The 18753-nt window shown below is 36.8% G+C and overlaps 1 protein-coding gene across 1 annotated transcript in view; it reads right to left on the reverse strand.

Annotated features, from left to right (window-relative positions):
• The window catches only part of CEP128 (centrosomal protein 128), a 92441-nt gene that overhangs the window by 16450 nt on the left and 57238 nt on the right, over positions 1-18753 (reverse strand). Inside the window, exons 18-19 of the mRNA XM_088529347.1 lie at positions 11735-11784; positions 8908-8931 (exon numbers count right to left, since the gene is read on the reverse strand). Coding sequence (XP_088385473.1) covers positions 8908-8931; positions 11735-11784 — 74 coding nt within the window. The remainder of the gene's footprint in view (positions 1-8907; positions 8932-11734; positions 11785-18753) is intronic.

Raw genomic sequence — 18753 nt, forward strand, 5'->3', positions numbered from 1 at the left:
AGCAGCCTAAAAGGTATCCTTTCCAATTTAATACTCCTAATCTGTGCAGTTCCAGCTTCAATCTCCAGCACTAACCTGACATGTTGTACATTCTGTTACCTTGGCATCACAATAGATGCAGAATACACTGAATTGGGTAAACTCTTCTTTTATACCAGATGTGGATATTTTTAGACATCTGAGTTTTTCTTGACTCTCATATACCAAATTCCATGATAGCCTGGACATTCTATGACCTAGTATATGTTAAGAGCACAAGGAACTTGAGGAGAAAATAAGATACAATTTTTCGTATCATTATATTCCAATTATACCATTATTCCAACTACACAATTGTTTTGATGATTTAATTACAACACACTATTACATATTAAGAGTTCACATTATCTTATAAAAGGTAAAAAACATGCATAGATTTTTTCAAGTTACACAATACAGAAGTTCAACTGGGTTTCATTACACAACATTGTTTCATTGAGCTTTAAGCTACTAAGAGGGTTTTTAGAGGTGAAATTGCATTCATAGTAATGAAAACCAAGAGACCTTTTTTAACACGAGGATCTGAATAAGAAAGCAATACAAATGCCAAAATAACTGAACTTTTAATTTAGACTCCAGATGTTTTTGCATAGAATGGGCCACCTTTTAATTAAGAGCTTCATGGATGCTTCCTTTCCCATTTGCAGTGACATGTCCAATCTCTTCTCTCATTCATGAGCACACAACATCCCCGTGGTAACTAGAGAAATTGTTTACATGGAAAAAATATTAGGAAAGTATTTCATGAATTTTCAGTTGTTTGATGCATGCTAGCAACTGCAAATGCGGAGGCGGCAGTGCTGTCATTCAGCTCTCCAGCTCTCCATGATTCATTAGTCACTGCTCTGAGGAATACTGGAAGACCCTAGTTTGGGAATCAGCTCTTTATCATTTACTAAAGCTTTGATCAAGCAGAAAGATGCTTTTTAAATAATTACTGGAAATTAAACGAAGTATAGCAAAGAAGACAGAGTAGGTGAGAAGTGTAATATTATTGGGCATACATTCTTAAGGGTATAAAGAATTCCATATCATTCATGAACACTTTCTGACGTTTTGCAGACTAAAAAAAAAATACATCAATATTCTGTATGTTAATGATATTTCATCAAACCTTTCAAAAAGCATTACAAACATTTAATTAACAGACACTTCACAGGAAAAAAAGAAATAGCGTTGATTACTTTTTAACATTGAGAGAAATTGTAAATACAAACAGATGTGATTTAACCAAGGTATCAGAGGGGAAAAAAATCTGGAATTTGAATTATGGATTTCCCCATTTTAATGACAAGTTTCATGATAATGAAAGAATGAAAAACATATAGTGGCATCAAGTGGTATAGCTGCTTTCCTAAGTCTGTAGATTTAATTAAATATAAAATATTTAAAACTATAATGAAGGACCTAGCAGCACATTGAAAACATTCTAAGTTTTAGTATGCTGTCACGCATAATTTAAACTTATTTTGTGGTAAGTAAACAGCATGTTATTATATCTTGTGTATTACAAGTATTCCTATATTCTACAGAAGAATTCATAGACATATTCCAGAGATGAAAGTGTGACATTCCTGAAGAGAATGCTGCAGAAGGAACACAGAGCGCCTCCTTTTAAAATCATATTCATGTGTTACACACACACACACACAATGTCCAAAAAAAAGTCTTCACTGAAGACCACTGCATATCAGCACTCCTAGCTAAAATGATAGCCTTCTTAGCTAAAATAAGAGAAATAACCTATGATATCTAAAAAAACGCATTCCCTTGTAATAAAGATGAACCACCTGAACAAAAACAGTTTAATAACTTGTCTCTCAAGCAGTTCAGCAGTAATTTCATATGCCAATCATTTACACATTCTTTAACAAATATACAAGATAATATCTATCCTTAATTATATTTATCTGTAAATTTAGAACTCAAAGTCTCAGCACAAAGAGTTTTTTTCTAATAATAAGCTATCTAATTTCTCATTTAGTAATTCAATTTTCATAGAATCATAGAATCACAGAATGCTGAAGGTTGGAAGTGACCTCTAGACATCATCTAGTCCAACCCCCCTGCACACGCAGGGTCACCTAGAGCACATGGCACAGGGTGGCTTCCAGGAGAGGTTGAAGATCTCCAGAGGAGACTCCACAACCTCTCTGGGCAGCCTGTTCTACGGCTCTGTCACCCTCACTGTTAATAATTTTTTCCTTAAGTTCCTATGGAACTTTTGATGCTTCAGTTTGTGGCCATTACCCCTAGTTCTGTCAGTGGCCACCAGTGAAAAGAGGCCAGCACCATCCTCCTCACTCCCTCCCTTGAGGTACTTATAGACACTGATTAGATCCCCTCTCAGCCTCTTCTTCTCCAGTCTGAACAGGCCCAGCTCCCTCAGCCTCTCCTCATAGGGCAGATGTTCCAGGCCCCTGATCATCCTTGTAGCCCTGCGCTGGACTCTCTCCAGCAGCTCCACATCCCTCTTGAACTGTGGGGCCCAGAACTGGACACACTACTCCAGGTGTGGCCTCACCAGGGCTGAGTAGAGGGGCAGGATCACCTCCCTCGACCTGCTGGAGATGCTCTTCTTAATGCACCCCAGGATCCCATTGGCCTTCTTGGCCACGAGGGCACACTGCTGCCTCATGGTCAACTTGTCGTCCACCATGACACCCAGGTCCCTCTCTGCAGAGCTGCTCTCCAGAAGGTCAGTCCCCAGCCTGTACTGGTGTCTGGGGTTATTCCTCCCCAGGTGCAGGACCTTGCACTTGGCCTTGTTGAATTTCATGAGGTTTTTCACCACCCAGTTGTCCAGTCTGTTCAGGTTCCTCTGGATGGCAACGCAGCCCTCTGGGGTATCGGCTACTCCTCCCAGTTTGGTATCATCAGCAAACTTGCTGAGGGAGCACTCTGTGCCTTCATCCAGGTCATTGATGAATAAATTGAACAGGACTGGACCAAGGACTGACTCCTGGGGGACCCCGCTAGCTACAGGCCTCCAACTAGACTCTGCACCGCTGATCACCACCCTCTGAGCTCTCCCATCCAGCCAGTACATATTTTCCAACATCCAGCCAGTACGTATTTTCCAAGATAATAAAGAAAATTTTTAACAAAGTGGCAACATTTATGCTGCATATTAGTTTTGAGGAAAGGAGGATTAGAGAGGTGGCATTAGAAATATATATATTTAATTTACAGGCATAGAGTCACATATATATATATATATATATAGATCATATTCATAATAGCAAGATCATATTCATAGCAGCAAAATTCCTTAATCTTTAGCAGAAAAAGATAGTAAAATGTTGGGAAAAAAAATAAAGGTGACTGTATCAGCCAAAAAAGGAGAAGAAAAAAAAAAGACTAAAAGACCAACTAAAATGTCAAACTCTAGAAAGCAGAGTATGGGTGGCTAAGTGGGGTATTCAAGCAAGAGCACTAGGTATGTGGGAGGAGTACACAGCAGAAAGCACGAGGGGAAAGGATGTGTCAGGAGAAAAGAACCACTGGGTTGTGAGCACTTCTAGGCACTTCATGGGAGCAGAGGAAGGATTAGTGAATCTTGGGAAAGTTCCGTACACCCAGCAAAAGGAAGTGACGCAGCTGCTCGCTGATGAAAGGAAAGGAAAGGGTGAGGCTGGCAGAACAGAGCATCCCCGAACACAGCTCCTTTCCCGGCCATTTTTATAAGATCAAAGAAGAGCTGTGTTCTAGAAGAACGAGAAGGCCTTTGATGTAAGGTCAGTGCTGGCAAGACACCACGGAAGCAAGCCAAAGAGAAAAGTGTGTTAATCCTTCAAGATTTCCTGAGCATTCATAGCTACTGAATATGATGGCCAGGAAAGTCAAGAGAGCTAATTGCAAGATTTGCTTATTCAGGGAAAGCAGACGGAGAGAGAAGGAGGGCTTGCAGGCACAATAAAACGAACAGTGCAAGGCACATACTCCACAAAGCGCACGGGGTGCTGTCCCCTTTCAATACTTGTGCTAGAACGGGTGATCAATCAGAAAACTGATGCAACTTTTAGCCTAATGCAGAAGTAAATGAAACTAATACTGTGCATACTAAGTATGTGCACATCAAAACCTGTATTATTGGTATTCAAAATCTTACTTTGATTGAATGAATATAAAGTAAGAATTACTACAGAACACATAAATTATCATAATGAAAAGCAAATTCATATAAAAGATCTATTTTACATAATAGTTACAGAATAACTAGAATTATTCTAAAGTTATGACATTGTAACAAAAAACAGAATCACATCCTGAAAAGTCTGACCCAAATACTCCGAGCAAGTGCTATCCTCACTTCGGAGTTCTCTGCTGAAAAAAGCAAGTCATCTCATCTATCAAGGAAAATGTAACACACATGTTCATTGAATAACTTCAGTGGAATAACTGGCATGAGTGATTGAAATAAAAGGTTCATGTCTTAAGCCAGTGCCACCAAGGCAGAGGACTATAACTTGCAGCTGAAGTTATAAGCATCACATATCAGCAAAGCCTGCATCTGCTAGAGGCACCTTTGCTTCTTTATCAGAATTAAATGTACTTCCCATGGCAGCTGCATCAATACAGACAATATAGACTTTTTTTCTCCCAAGAAGAACTCTGCACATTTGTCTAGAAATAACATAGGGCCAAAGTTAGTACTTTCATAAGAACTAAAGGACACACAGAATGAACTAACACACTTATCCTAAGATAAATCATATCCATGATACTAAAATATCAAACTACATAAATGATCGCTAAATTAAGAAGCAAGAATACTTTTTAATAGTTATGATAATAACTGAATTCTCGATACTAAAGAGTATTAAACACACACAAAAAATATATCCAAACAAAACGCACTGATAATCTTCAGGCACTTGTAACCGTTTTTCCTGTGGTACGTACTCAGGAATTCCCTTAGCACTTCTAAATACTGCAGTTGAGGGATGCCAACACCCACCAACAAGAATGCACTGTGTTCCTTTATCCCTACCACATCCAACAGTGATGCCCCTGCTCCTTTCCTCACAGCTTCTGCTCCTGTCCTCCTTTGCACACCCAGCAGGAACAACTAGTTGCATAGCTGTCTAGTGAACCACACCATAAAATGGGAATGAAAAAACTAAACAAAACAAAAACCCAAAACACAAAAGTTTTATAATAGATACTGGGTCAGGTGTAATGTTCTGGGTCAGGTGTAATGAAGGAGGCTGAAATACTGCACTTTCCTTGGGAACCAGCGAGTTTGCTTGGCAACAGAAGGTTCAAGAAACTGCTGGTACTGCAGGCAGTACAAGAAGGGGATTAACTTCCAGCTCCAACAAACTGCTGAGAGGAGAAGCTGAGAGGCCTCTGAGATAATGCAAAGGGCTTCTGAGGTATAAAAGGGAGCCTGGGTTGCTGCAACTCACAAAATTAGATTAAACTAAACTTGCATGCAAGAGCTTGCCCTGCAAAATCAAAAAGCAGATAGAAAGAGATTTGTTCAGAGACCTCTCTATTCCTGCTCCATCTTACCTATGCCTTTTGAGCTTCACAGGCTTAAAAAGTTCATTATCTGAGCTTATAGTCACACAAACTTTGATTTTAAACAATCACAGAATGCTTAAGGTTGGAAGGGACCTTTAGAGAGCATCTAAGTCTGACCTCCCCCTGCTCCAGCAGGGACACCTAGAGCACATGGCACAGGGTGCCTTCCAGGAGAGGTTTGGAAGATCTCCAGAGAAGGAGACTCCACAACCTCTCTGGGCAGCCTGTTCCAGGGTTCTGTCACCCTCACAGTGAAGAAGTTCTTCCTCACATGCAGATAGAACTTCCCATGTTTCAACTTACACCCATCACCCCTCATCCTGTCACCGGCCACCACAGAGAAGAGCCTGGCACCACCCTCCCTACAATCACTCCTCAGGTACTTGAACATATTGATCAAGTCTCCTCTCAGCCTTCATTTCTCCAGACTAAACAGGCCCAGCTCGCTTAGTCTTTCCTCATACGACAAATGCTCCAGTCCCTTAATCATCTTTGTGGCTCTCTGCTGGACCCTCTCTAGAAGCTCAATGTCCTTCTTGCACTGGGGACCCCAGAGCTGCACACAATACTCCAGGTGCGGCCTCACCAGAGCTGAGTAGAGGGGCAGGATCACCTCCCTCGACCTGCTGACAACGCTCTTCCTGATGCAGGCCAGGATCCTATTGGCCTTCTTGGCCACGAGGGCAAATTGCTGACTCATGGTTAACCTGTTGCCAACCAGGAAATTTTCTGACTTTAGAAAGTTTTTGTTTTTTTTTTTTGTTTTTTTTTTTTTTAAGGCATCCTACCTTTTTCAGGCATCCTAAGGCAGCAGGTTTATTCACTCAGATCTCTGAAATGGATCTGTCCAGGCTGTTGTTACATTTCTTTCATAGATTCGTTTTGCTTAAGCTGATGATTTCATGACACTCCTACACCAATAATTTTACTGTAAATTGCAAAGGGCAGAAATGAGGCGGACTTTAGGAAAGGAAGGAACGTGTCCTGCCACACACGCCTTTCAAAATACATCCATCAAGCAACAGCCTCCCGGTCATTGCTTAAAACAGAGCTAGAATTGCACTTATCATTAAATGCACGTGATTTTATTTTCCTTAAAAGGTACATGCAGAAAACCAGTGGTCCCACTTAAACTTATCCCTAGATATTTGAAGATTTTCTATGCATTTTGCCTAGCTTGTGCATGCCATGTCTTTCACTCCCTCATCCTTTCATGCATCTTTCAAGTCATGTGAACTGCTATCTTTCCCTCAAAATACTCTTAGGAAAATATTGTCTACACAGTTTAAGGAATCTCCTACCCCATCTAAAGAAACAAAAATAAGAATTGTGTTTCAGGTTGAATTTTATTTCATAAGTGTCTATCCCATTTCCATTATATTTGGATCAAATCATAAGCAAAGCATTGTACTTCTTGATTGCATTGCTGTGAACACTCAGGTGACAGTAAGAAAATTCTACTATTATATTAGTACTTTAACTATTATGTACTTAGTGTTATAAATGCTGCATAGATATGCAGATATATATATGCACACACTGTAAATTGAAGGATTCTTATCTATCTCTTAAACAACAAGCCTTCATCATTCCTTTGCTCCAGGGCTTTTCTATCACAGATCATTGTGACAGATTCACAGAAAATAAATATTACTCTGTGCGTGTTTAAGATCTGTTAAGGGAAAGGTGCGAGAGAGTGTTACTGTCTTTAGAGAATTGAAACCGATAAAAAAGTAAAAATTACTTATGATTTTACAGTATTCACTACTGGCTATCTAGCATCTAACTTTCAAATGTACTTTATATATACATACATACATGTGTGTATGTATATATATATATATATATATGTATAGTGGAACTGACACTGAATTACATTGTGGAACTGACAGTGAATTTAACTATTACTACAACTTAGTGTTTCTGAAAATGAGGCCTCAAGAGTCAGAAAGTCACTAACCTAGAAAGAGGAGAACACAAAATTATTAACTGCCTGTGAAAATATCAGTTTAAATGATTTGCCAAACATCATAAAAGAACTTTATGTCAAAAGTAATAATATTGCCTTGAGAGCAACAGCCTTATGACCATACTTTTCTTGCCTGCAATCTCAGGGCTTAACACTATATATCTTCCTGTCAGTAATAATGAAAGCAGTGATCAATTTCAAGCTGGATTCAGCACCTCAAACTTGCATCGAAATGTTACCTCCCGACTTTGGGTTTTTGTTAAAAAAAATCCAAACACTTCAGAAAAATAGATACATGGATTGAATTGGTATTACATTGTGCTATTTGCAAGAAATTACTCTCTGGCTGTACCAAGACTGGGAAGGCACAAATTATTTCATGGTTCATGAGATGTACATCACAAGACCACAGAATGACTGAAATTGGAAGGGATCTCTGCAGATCATCTAGTCCACCCCCACGGCTCAAGCAGTGTCACTCAGCACATGTTGTCCTTGCCAGTGTCCAGATGGCTTTTGAATATCTGCAAGATTCCACAATCTCTCTGGGCAATTTGGTCAAGTGCTCAGTCAGCCTTGCAACAAGGCAAGTTATTCCTCATGTTTAGACAGAATTTCCTGTGCTTCAGGTTGCAGCCTTGATATGGTGTCAATACTAGTTTCTTTAGATGCAATCTTTTAGATTTCCAATAAAAAGAAACTAAAGGCCTGATAAATCTATTGCATATAGTATCACAACGCCTATGCCTACGTAAGAGCAAAAATGCATAGTGCAGAGATGCTAGGGATAGCCAAGAAGTCCACATGGGGGAGCACAGGGTGAGCCAGGTGCCATGCAGACTTACTAGCTTGAGACATCTGGATAACCCAGCTGCATTCATTCATGGTACATGGATGCATTGAGGTTTATGTCCTAGGAACTTAATTTCTTAAAATCATATTCCTCCATGATTTTAGTCCCAATGTTTACATGCACAGAGGAACTGATTCTGTCTGTACCTTCCTGTGTAAACAGGCAAAAAGGAAGCACTCAGCACTAGAAGGATTAGATCTGCTACATGGACTTCAATTATTTGAACTATTGGCAGTAGCAGAATAGCATCCTTTGCTCACATTTCCAGAGATGGGATGATGAAAAAACTTTACAGGAAAGGTACATTACACTGCATGTTATACAACAGGAACTAAAATACCATAGCAAAAAGATTACAGAAAAAAGTGTAGGTTGCAACTATCATATGTATCTTTATTCACTTAAAATTAAAATAGAAGTTAAAAACTGAGAAACAAAAGTGGTTTTGATACATAAAAATAACATGTATTTGATGATTTGAAAAAATTAGCAATAACCTCATTACGAAGAAACTTACCATTTCTAGGGCCATAATACGCTCCTACAAATAAAGTAGAACATGCAGTTAGAAATTAAGGGATGTAAATAGAAAATAAGTTGAACAATGATGAAATTGCTTTTTTGTTGTTATTTTGGTATTTTGCCAGTAATATGCATTACTACATCTGCCACTGGATAGGAAATGCAGTCCTTCACTGGACCTCTGAAAATCAGTCAAGAAAGAATTTGAAAAACTTAACTTACTCCACAATATTTTCTCAACTAGCAGTATTAGATTTTCAGTACTCTTAATTTAATTCCCAGTGTGTGTGTTTTTTTGTTTGTTTTTGGGAAGAAAGAGGCAGACTTTAAAAAAAAAACAAAAACAAAACAAACAATGATCACCTATTTTAAAATATGTTTCTTGAACTCTAGTCCTTGACTGTAAATCGACCATATTTTGGATTTTATGCCATATTAGTATCTCTATGAAGCAATTCTTTAGAAAAATAAAGTAAATTTCATAGCACTATTCTGTTACCAGAAATATCTCTGAAGAATGACTGCCATCTTGTTATCAATAAATAGTCCCATGTTAGACAAATAAAAAGCAAATAAAATGGTGGTGGATTAAAACTGAAACAAGCCCAAGTAGAAAAAATAGAGAACTTATATTATGCATAAAAATCAGGCAAACTAAAAACAGTCTTTCACTGTCTACACAGTAGGAATTTACAGAAGGTACAAATTTTAACATTCATTCTGTTCAAATCCTGTATTAATATTAAGAAAAATATTAAGCTAGTAAAATCAAGATAATGTACTGTCGTACTATTACCACATCTGAACTAGGCACGATAGGAATTGAATACATTTAAATATTTAGGTGAAGCCACAATTACACAGTATTAAGACATTACAGGAATTCTCAGCTTATTCAACTATTAGCTTTTTTTAAAGCATGGGAGAGGATGCTGGAGATTTTCCCTTTCTGGGTAAATTAGGCTAAGAATTGTTTAAAAAAAAATGGGGTGGAGGACTATCCCTAAGAGGTAGAAATTATTCTAACCAATAAAGTTCATTTCTGCATTTGTAGGTTGTTTCCCAATATTCTGTGGAATTCTAGAGAAGCCCTGAAAAAAGGCCTACCCAGGTGAACCTCTCCTTTTATGAAGCACTACGCTCTGTCTTAGGACATAAAATACACTCAAAATATCTAGTTAGTAAACTAGAGATTCCTACTTTTTCTCTCTCTGCACAGTAATAATTGAGGATCCCAGAATGGGATCTTTTTGAAATATATTGATCAATCTGGAAGCTATACTATCTAGAAAAATAACACATGTTTTTGCTAAGTAGTGTGACTTGTCAAAGCATGTCCATATGGAGAAGTAAAACACAGCTATATCAAGGTTTTGAATACAAAAATAGTAGTCAGAGAAATTCAGGTCACATTTATATAGAACCATGTGTTAGGGAAAGGCATCTGATGAGGAACAGCAAAATCAGGATGATCAGAAACACATGCAAGCACATATATACTGCATAATATACTATTATGATGCAACTTTCTCCAGTATAAAATTACGTCTGATTCAATCTGAAGCAAAATCATTAGAACAATTTGTCAGCTATGGGGCTTCACATGAAAAAGATACAGAACTGCTTCACATGAAAGGAGATCCTTTTACATTGATGTAACTAGATACGCACCTGTGTAAACTGCTTGCGCAGACAAGCTCTCAGCCTTGTTGAACTTGAGCTGCCAGAAAGCTAGGCCAAGATTTTTGTTTGAACAGGAAACAGCTGGATTGGTGCGTTGTGTAATTTTTGGTGCTTGCAAGTTGCTGCTTCTTACTTGATCAAACTGTTTCTGCACTGTTTTTTTGTTTTTGTTTTTTTGATATCTCTAGCTCTCAAAATGTCCCATACTTAATACATGAGAAGGCATATCTTTAAAGAAACTCCTATAGTCAAAACACAGATCAGTACATAATTTCATTTTACTTAACAGCTGTATTTTGGTTAATGTCCTCACAAGTTTTCTGCTCCTGGTATTGCTCTAGAACACTGCATCTTATCTAACCTTTTCAGTATTGATGCTTGTATCGCTTTTTGTAGTTTGCTAAAAATTCCTTTTCAGTTTTCTGGAGATTATATACACTAGCTTCCTACACTTCAGTGTTCAGTCATTCCAGCTTGGTTTTGCTTTCTTAGCCGCTTTCAGTTCAAAGGAATACATGCTCTCTTTGACTGTTATGCTTAAATACTATTCCAAGCAGTGCCTAAGGTAAATCATACTTTTAAAGCACACACTTTATGTAGTTAGCACAAAGAGCCTTACTGCTAGATGACAAGCTATAAGGATTTACTGTATTGCATCAAGTTCTAACATATAGCAACTGTTCCCTTAAATGACAGACATTTAATGTTTCAGACATTTAATACACAGCCTTTAATTAAAATTGGAAGTAGATTTTAATTAGCAGAAGAAAACAACACATTCCAAGAAATCTAACCTATCCATTGAAGTAGAATAAAAAGCCTTTTTGCACTTTTGCATTCAGATTTGCATACATCCATACACATTTTCAATGAAGTCAGCAATATGGCATAAACAACTTAAAAGAAGAAGCATTCTTCTCATTGATGCACTAGATTTATCAACTCAGAGCAGAATAATAGAGTTTAACTGGCGGGCAGAAATTCAAATATAAATCTCACTAGGTATCAGGTCAGTTTTTGGCTTCTTATGTTTCCAAAGTTTCCAATTTAAGATGCAAGGAAATCATAACACTGTAATAGAATTCAAAAATTTTAGAGGTTACAAGAAGTGAAGTTAGTTAATTTAATAGAAGGCATACCTGTAGGGATCCCATTTCTTCCTCTCTTCTTACAGTCTTTTCTATTAGCTCTGTAAGAGGAAAAATAGAACCTGTAAAATTGAACTTACTAATTGAAATTAAATCAAGCATAGATCAACATTTATCCTAAAATATTCTTCTACCAAGTAACATCCTCCAGGGAAAACAGGGCAGGCACTGTTGACTACTATCAGAATAATCACCTTCCCTCAAAAAATGGAATAAAACAATTTTGATAACCAAATTCAACTCTGTAAAAACACTATAAGAGTTTATATATATATATTTTTAGAATCAATACACCATAAAATGCTATCATCTTATATTTACTTCTGCAACAATTAGATAACTAGGTTAAAACATGTACATGTTTAACATGTCATGTTAGCATGTAATTTCTGAGTTCTGCAGAATGTGTCACCTGACTTAATCCTCTGTTTCATTTCTATTTCATTCTAGCCTCGCAGTCCTTATCAATTTTTAGCTGTATGCAGATTTGAATCCTATTTTCATGTACCAGTCTTTTAAAAGGTGGTGTAGACCATATGTAATACATTCTAGTTACTTCTTTTATAAATAGGGAGATTTACTTGCTGTTCTTTCTTCCTAGATTCTATGAAGTTTTTTTCAACTCCTTTCTTAAACTTAACAAAACAAGGTTTTTTCATATTCTTTCTGTGCATTTATATTTTTCTGGATTATCCTTTGGTTGCTTTTCAGCACAGTGATTCAATTGGCGTGCAAATTACTGTGGCTAAATGAGTTGCCATCAACATTAGCTAGTAACAGAATTTGAGTTTGGAAACTCAATGCTTTGTATGTTTTTCTTGGGAATATTCCAGTATTGTAATTGAGATGGTAAAGTTAGTATTGGAATAACAGATTTTTTTTTTTTTTTTGAGAAAGAAAGAATATTTCTTTGGAAAAGAAATGAGAGATGGAAGATCCCATAGAAGATTCTTCCACATGTCCTCTTTGACCAAAAAAAAAATCTCATTCTCATACTCTACACTCTGCTTTATTTTAACATTTGAAATTTCATTTTGCAGAATATATATATTGTTCTAAGTGAAAAGGATGGTACTACAAAGTTGTCTTCAAAGTAGCTAATTTCTGCTGGCAGTCTTTAAACTTGAAAGATTTGCATCTGAAAATAGGGCTATCTACAATCCATTCCCTTTATTATACAATTACCGGAAGCAGCTGTCCTTAAGATGCTTCATAAAATCTGTCGCAAAAAGGGCAGGTATGTATTGCAGTGATGTTGTAAATGTTTGATTTAACTAGAAGTGCTCCACATGTGCTTACATTACTTTACATAATTATATTAATGATGATTATATTAATAATAAAATTAAGAATGAAGATCACCATTTAAAATGATGATTCCATTTAATGTTACATCTAAACTACAGCATATTATCTCCAAACTAGAACAAAAAACACAAAGTCCATTAAGAAACACAACATACTATAAAATTCTTTAAAAATGGACATTCTTAATGTCAGAATATCTTTGCCTGCTTGATCTGAAAAGCTGTCATTTCTTTTAAAATTTTTAAAGATTTCCTGTACTTAAATACTCATACATACAAATATGTATTTGTATGTATTTACTTATATATTCAGTGCCAGAAAATAAAAGTACAATGACTTTAAGTTAGCTAATGCATTGTGTCTAACACAGACAAAAAGTGTGACTGCCCAAAGAAATATGTCCCTTCATCCAATAGACCAAATCTGGATTTCTCTGGCCTTTCTTTCCTAAAGGAAGTTGTACTACATCATGGATGTCTACATCAGAGAACAGACTCTGCTTTGACTTTTTTTTCCAGCCCTAATACAACCACAGGAGGAAAACATCATTCTCATGGACCACAGAACACGTAAGCTTACAGATCGTCTAGAAAGATCAGTATCAACAAAAAGACATTACAAAGACACCTTCAGACATTGCTTCATTCTTCCCAAAAGATGATTAATACATGGAAAAAGACAAGGGAACTGACTTTTACAATTAAAAGTATTCATCAGCATTTTTTTTCAAGCTCAATAAGCACCAAGCAAAACTAAAATAAGCAATACTAAAATAACAAGGGTTAAACTCTAAATTATCTAAAGTTTACATCTCAGCTATAGTTACTGCTATCCACTAGTGAATAGCAGCTGAGTGTCCTTGAAGTTATATCACCATGGTTTAGATTTATCCGATCAAAATTCCAGGAAATAGATACGTCATGATTTAAAACATTCCATAAGAATGATTATCTTGTTGTTTGTGTCTGACACTAAAACAACAGAGTATGTTGCAAAATATTCTAAATACTGACCTAGAGGTTACTATTTTATACTCCATCATGAGTCCTAGGTAAGTAAGGAAAGATGTGCACTTATTCAGAGAAACCTTTTTCACCTCCCAGTTGTTATTTCCACTGATGGTGGAAAGCATCGGCACACAGATTTAAGAGCAGATGCTCAGTGATTAGAACGGGTAAAACACACAGCGGTCCTATCTTATTTATACTAGCTGATCCATTAATATGACAATAACTCACTCTAGAATGTTAAAAGCTGTTCAACTCTTTTGCCTCTCTGCTGGGACTAACAAAAGCTGGGAATCAGGACAGTGATTTCATACAAGCTGGAGCAGCTTCAAGAGAAAAAGAATTATTTCTGAAACAGCATTCCACAGTACAGATTTCATTCATTCTTATGCAGTAGCTGAATTTTAAACGCTGCACTCCAGATTGTAGGACACATAGTTGCATGAGTTTACATTCTAAGAAATTAAGATGGTGACAGAACACATTTTGCTGCATATTCTGTAGCAAGACTGGTATGTCAGAGAAAAAGCAACATGGATAAAGATCAGATTTATATATTTACCAGACAGAATTAAAATTTGATATCTGCTTTTTAACACTCTGTCCTAGTAAAGGGAAATCACAAATAAAGAATTGACACATGCACCTCTGTGCAGTACCAGATTTTTTTTTATTAAGCTATCTCAGACTTCTGCACACGGCTAGCACAGGAGCTGCAGGTCATCCAGGAAACTCTCCAGCACCTCACATGGACAAGGTGCCCATTCCAGGGCCGCTGTGAATCAAACCCCTACACCTGGCAGGGCACCTGCCTGCACTCCACAGCCTACGAGGGGAGCGGAGCCCCCCAGCCTCAATGTACCCGCCTGCAGTTAGGTGCCCATTTCAGAACGGGTCCCCACTGTTGTTTCACTGAGTCCCATTTCTCCCTAACAGAAAACTAACGGGAAATAGTATACTGTGAAATTCTTTGGCTTTCTGTCTTCTTACACCTGTAAACCAAATTTAGTTAGCTTCTTTACAAGTATTAATGAAACTAGGTTTATATAACGCTGTGAACAGTGATATTTTGTAAGGAAAATGTTTGGTGTTATTAGTGAAAGTTAATAAAACTCTGTATTAAACACCGGGATTCAGTCAATGCTGCTGCACAGACTTTTTAAATGGTGCCCAAAGAAAGGGCAATCTTAATACTTCTAATACTGTGGCATTGAAACAAAACATCCTAAATCTTATTCAATATGAATCGCATTCTGGAGAAAAGAGTTGACTTTTTAGTTTGATGATTTTAAGAAAAAAAAAAATTGCTCTCCAGACTCTGTTCAACTAAAACTCAAATCAGTACTTTCAGTTACACATTAATAAAAGCAGTCTTGATTTTCCTAAGTTTGCAATCTTAAAAGCCTACATTTTATGTTATACAAGCATAAGGCACAAACTCCTTCTTGGGATATCACTTAATTAGATACTCTAATCACTTTATCATTAAATTTGCCTTGATCAAAGATTGCTGTAGATTTATTTCAACTCTGCTAATAATACTTTATTTTAAAGTAAGAATGATAAGTCTGGTGAATGTTCTCCTCACAGTGTCTTGCCAAAGGTGCTGGAGCAACAGACGCTTAGCAATGGTTGAGAGGTCTGACCTCGTAAAGAACAAAATGACTTTTCTCTAGAATTCTTTAGGTAGCTTGTAGAATCTTATGTTTCAGTTACATTACCTGTATTACCTATCACATACCTTCCCCATACTTAGGTGATGAGATTTTCAAATCAAAAATTATTTTAGCATAACTGATCTGTTTTGGCAGAAGAAAGGACTAACATATACCATGGAAACCTAATTATTTGGGAGAGGAAAAGTGCAGTTCAAGCTTCTTGGATATTTCACTTTTCATATCATATTCATGCCCATGACTTCCAGGGTAATTTTAGGAATAAAATGTACCATACTGAGTCAGACCACAGCTCCCCTAGCCCACATCCTGCTTCAGGCAGTTAGGCAGTAGTGGATAGGAGAAGAACAGAATAAAAACAGAATGTTACTACACTGCCAGCATCCAGCAATGAACAATTTAGAGACTTCCTAAGAGACAGTCCTGCATTTGGACCATCCATAATATATCCATCTTCCTTGTTGCTTTGGTTGCCAGAACATTTTGTAACAATAAATTTCTACAATTGAAGTATGCACTGTGTGAAAAAATTACTTCCTTTCATTTTAAGTTCAGTGTCTGAACTGTCAAAGGCTTATTAACATGGATAAATTTGCTTCTAATTTCTTTTCTTCAATCTGTCTTCCTGATGTTTCACACCATTATTTCTCATTGTTCCCTTAAGACTTTTCTTTCCACTTTGGTTCATTTTTGATGCAGCCACTCAAATGTGAACAACTGCCAACGTTTCTTCCAGCAAACCTCTCCTAACTTTTCATTTGTCCCAGGAAGCTGTCCTAAGTTCTCCTCACCACTTCTAACCTCTCTACCTCCCATTATTGTAATTGCTGCAGTAGCTGTCTTATACTGAATTAAGCAGTTCATATTCATGCTTCAATACTCAATAACATTTTAGAACATTTCAAAATATCTTTTAATAATTTCCATCTGAAATATAAGATTAAATAAAGGAATCTACACCATAAAATTACCAAACAAAAATATTAGTTCCAACATATTACTTTTGCATTTTTAAAAGAGGCCTTTGGATAAGGAAGAGATAGATATTTTTCTAATATTTACTTTTGTGACTTTTTAATGCTATTTCAGGCTCTGCCACTGTTGTTTATATCCCCTTGGGAAAATTTCTACGCTTTATTTTAAAAAAGCTAGATAAAATATTTTCCTAAATTCACAGAGTTGATGTGAGGATTAAAGTGCCCTGGAATCCTTGCGAAAGATATTATTATAACCGCAAAAGTCAATAACAGACCCACATTTCATTATAACCTAGAAATGGCCCAACTTATCAGCTGAGGGAGACACTGAAGTATGTTTGTCAAATTTATTTTGAACAGTATTTATTCTCAACAGAGACCTATCACAGGAGGAGTAAGAGGGATGGCTATGACTGTACATACTACGAACATATTCTGAAGCCATACACTTTTAAGTAAACCATTGTTTTCCTTTGCATGAAGCTGTGTGCTAACAGTCATGTGGCAGACTGCAAACAGCACCTGAGGGATCTGAATCTCACATACTCCTCTCACAAAGGCATTATTACAATCAGAACTGTTCTCACAGACGAGCGTCGCAGTAATTAACTGGTTGCACATTCGAAAGTCTTTTATAAAAAAGAGGAATATACTGAGGTTTCACTAAGGAATAACAATTTTCATGAAGAATGAAATCTTAGATCCTTTGAAAATACAACCAACACGAGCATTTTAGAATAAAGTATCTTTCCTTTTGAAGGAAGAAATAGCTAAAAGTCACTGAGGTTTCTGGACATTAATTGAGGCCTAAATTCAGGCCTTAAAACTGTGTTCACAGACTTCACTGCTCTGAGAAAGCAATTATCATTTACAAAACAGTTGTCAAGAGACAAATCTTCATCATGCATCTCTAACATCTACCAATAGAGGAAATATTCAGTGACATGGAAAAAATCAGAAGGCTGACCTTGAAACGATAAAGCTTGTCTTATTCTGAATCAAGAACAGTTCCAATATGAAAATGCAATCAAGACAGACAATAACTGCCCTCTAGATTAAGAGCTGCTGAACAACTTCCCTTTCAGAGCAAGCAGGCTATTGCTGACAGTCAGCATGTTGAATTTGATTTTTTTCAATACAGGCTTTCAGCTTTCTTAAATTAAAAACATTTTCTCAGCCTCTGTTACCATAAAACTTTCTGCTCACATGCCAAGAAGCATATTTTATGGCACTTGGAGGAGAAAAAGAAAAAAAAAAAAAACCTTCAAGTCAAAGCAAGGTCTAATGAGAAGGATGTCTGAAGGGAAACAGGGTTAGAAGAATGAGGGAGCGAAGTAAGGCCAGATGGATTATAATATTATATACCCAACAGAGATACAGAGCAAGTGCACATGCTTATATATTAAAGAGGTGCTCTCCTGGCACTGGCACATATTCAGAGACCTTACAGTGGATCTTGTGTCATCAGTGATGTACAGCAACTAATCTTCACATGTGCTAAACAGATCATTATATTCATAGGGGGAATTGCCCACATGACAGTGTAAATCTTCATTGACATTTGTCATCTACAGATATGAATGTTCATAGATGATGCCCCCACTATTGTTTGCTATCTGAAGTAACATTCAAATAACCAAGCTGAATTCCACCCAGAAGGGAAACAAATGTCGCCCCCAAAATCTAGTGGGATGGTACATCAAAAGCCAGAACTGAGCCAGAACTGAAATGCTACAGATAAATACCTTCTGTTTAAAAATATTCAGTTTGCCCAACTTTCCCCTAAAGAAATACAAGAACACATTAAGTCAAACCATTACTACTTCAGTTTGGTGCTACCTCATTAATCAACAATTTGTTTTAATCCCAAATAGCCACTTTAGCTATCCTGGCAGGAAGTATTACATGTCCTGTAGTAGCCTTATACTACAGATTTTCATCTGATTAATCTGCTGTAGGACACCACCATCAAATCTTTTCTTATTTTAGGCCCTTGTTAAATGATCTATGAACTAATACTGACTTTATACTTTCATTTAATA

This window comes from Tinamus guttatus, unplaced genomic scaffold (genome assembly GCF_059628265.1).
Source record: "Tinamus guttatus ecotype Peru unplaced genomic scaffold, ASM5962826v1 Tinamus_guttatus_pri_ptg000327l, whole genome shotgun sequence".
Lineage (NCBI taxonomy): Eukaryota > Metazoa > Chordata > Aves > Tinamiformes > Tinamidae > Tinamus > Tinamus guttatus.